At 33.1% G+C, this 1960-nt stretch overlaps 1 protein-coding gene across 1 annotated transcript; it reads left to right on the top strand.

The window, feature by feature from the left end:
- Window positions 1-283: 283 nt before the first annotated feature.
- On the top strand, window positions 284-1448 carry LOC124935163 (E3 ubiquitin-protein ligase DZIP3-like). Its single transcript, XM_047475616.1, has 2 exons — window positions 284-1036; window positions 1358-1448. Exons 1-2 carry the CDS (start codon window positions 284-286, stop codon window positions 1364-1366), a joined length of 762 nt encoding a protein of 253 aa, XP_047331572.1. The 3' UTR covers window positions 1367-1448.
- Window positions 1449-1960: the final 512 nt, after the last annotated feature.

Genomic DNA, 1960 nt, shown 5'->3' with positions numbered 1-1960 from the left:
ATTAAGACTATAATAATAATAAAAAAATGATATAATTATAATATTTTAATTAATGTTTTTGATAGGGTATATATATTGTCTTAATAAAAAAATAATTGTTTGTTTTTTATTGGATACAAATTTTGAAATTATTTATTGCTAAGAATTTATTTTTTTAAAACTCTTCCAATCTCATTGTCTTGTATAAAAAAATATTAAAATCTCTATCATTCTCTCTCTATGCAAAAGATTATTCTGTGGATCCAATCTATGTTTTTAAATTGATAAATCAATCAATCAATCAATGGATATTGATAAGGATCCTTATTGCAAGGCATGGCCGTTGCATTTCAGTGTGATTGAGGATGATAATGTAGAGGTTCCGGCGGACGACAAACTCTACTTCTATATTTTGGTTGTGGCTAGTTTCACCACTATCTATATTTCAGATGTGGGTAGTGAAGTAGTTCAAACAAGGGAGAACAGTGATTCATTTATAATTCCGCGTGAGAATTTATTGTCCGATGGTAAGCAAGTCCTGTGGGCCATCGTCTCCGGCATGGTAGACGATGTGGGTGTCCAGCCAAACGAAAGTATGATGGAGTCTATCCATAAAGTAGCTCAGAATCTGGCGATTGAGCCAGACAATCAAAACAAGAAGATTCTACCGTTTTTTGTGACAATTTATGTGGAAAAGTCTGTGGATTCTAAAAGTTATGATGAAGAAGAAGGAGAAGAAGATGATGATGAAGAAGAAGAATTTGATGAAGAAGAAGAAGAATTTGATGAAGAAGATTTGATAGATTTTATGGAAGAAGGGGAGGTGAGGCTGCCAGAGACTTCATTGGAAGAGGAGATGAGGTGGTGGCCGAAGATGGAAATCTGTTCCGCAGCGGAATTAGATGGCGGAGAAAATTGTGTAATTTGTCAAGATGAGTTGAGTTCTATGGATGAAAGGGAGTTGAAAAGAATGGGATGTTGCAGACATGTTTTCCATGGTGAATGCATCTATAAGTGGCTTAATCTCAATAATGTGTGTCCTCTTTGCAGATTCCAGGTACCCACTTCACTTTCTTATAATCATCTTGTTCTTCTTTGATAATCACGTGCATAAGTTTAATTAGTAATTTAGTACCAATGATAGAACAGCTAGGTAGATCAAGACCAGCTAATGCAATTATAAATGTTTTTTTTTTTTTTTTTTATATATATAATCATGGATGATGGATCCACGTTCCATTCTTTATCTCCAATATGATTGCTTACACCCATTCACGTAGTCCTTTTTCATACATCTCTGTTTCTGGATCTAACCTTAAATATGTTCAAAATCAAGTTATAGCTAGTTAGATTATTAACATGTCGACATCTCCGGCAGGTAATTTGAGAGTACAGATGGTACCGATTTCTGTCTCCAACAGGCTTCTCCTTAAGTTCTCAGACGTTTCAGAATTCGATTTCGATTGTACTAAAAGTGGTCTTTGGTCTCCTCCAATTCCTAGTAGGCATGTCTTCTTTTTGAGTTCACCTGATGGTAACATCTTTACACAACAACAGATGATTGCCAGCCTCAAGAAATTAGATGGAACAATTACATGATTTTATGTTTATTGAATTCAAAACTATTTATTAATGTTGTAACTCTTCTAAGTACCTGCAATATCATCACTATCTGTTGTATCCTCCATTGATTTCATCATCTTAGACTTTGTTTTTATTCCCAGGTCATAATTTATCATTTTTTACTCCAAAACTTGTTACAAACACTTTATGTTGATCTTTGGAGTGAATGAAATCAAATAACTTTACAAACTAAATCCTGACCCAACTCTAGGAGCTTTGGATCTTTTTGAGTTAATTTGTTTCAAGTAACTTATTATGTATTGTATCATTTCATATTTTAAAAACTTGATTGATTGATTTATTTTTTTCTTTTTAAGGGTGAGAGGCTTAATTCAAATAACAAAATGAAATAGGAATG

Source organism: Impatiens glandulifera, chromosome 1, assembly GCF_907164915.1.
Source record: "Impatiens glandulifera chromosome 1, dImpGla2.1, whole genome shotgun sequence".
Classification (NCBI taxonomy): Eukaryota; Viridiplantae; Streptophyta; class Magnoliopsida; order Ericales; family Balsaminaceae; genus Impatiens; species Impatiens glandulifera.
This window is presented reverse-complemented; position numbering and strand designations above follow the sequence as displayed.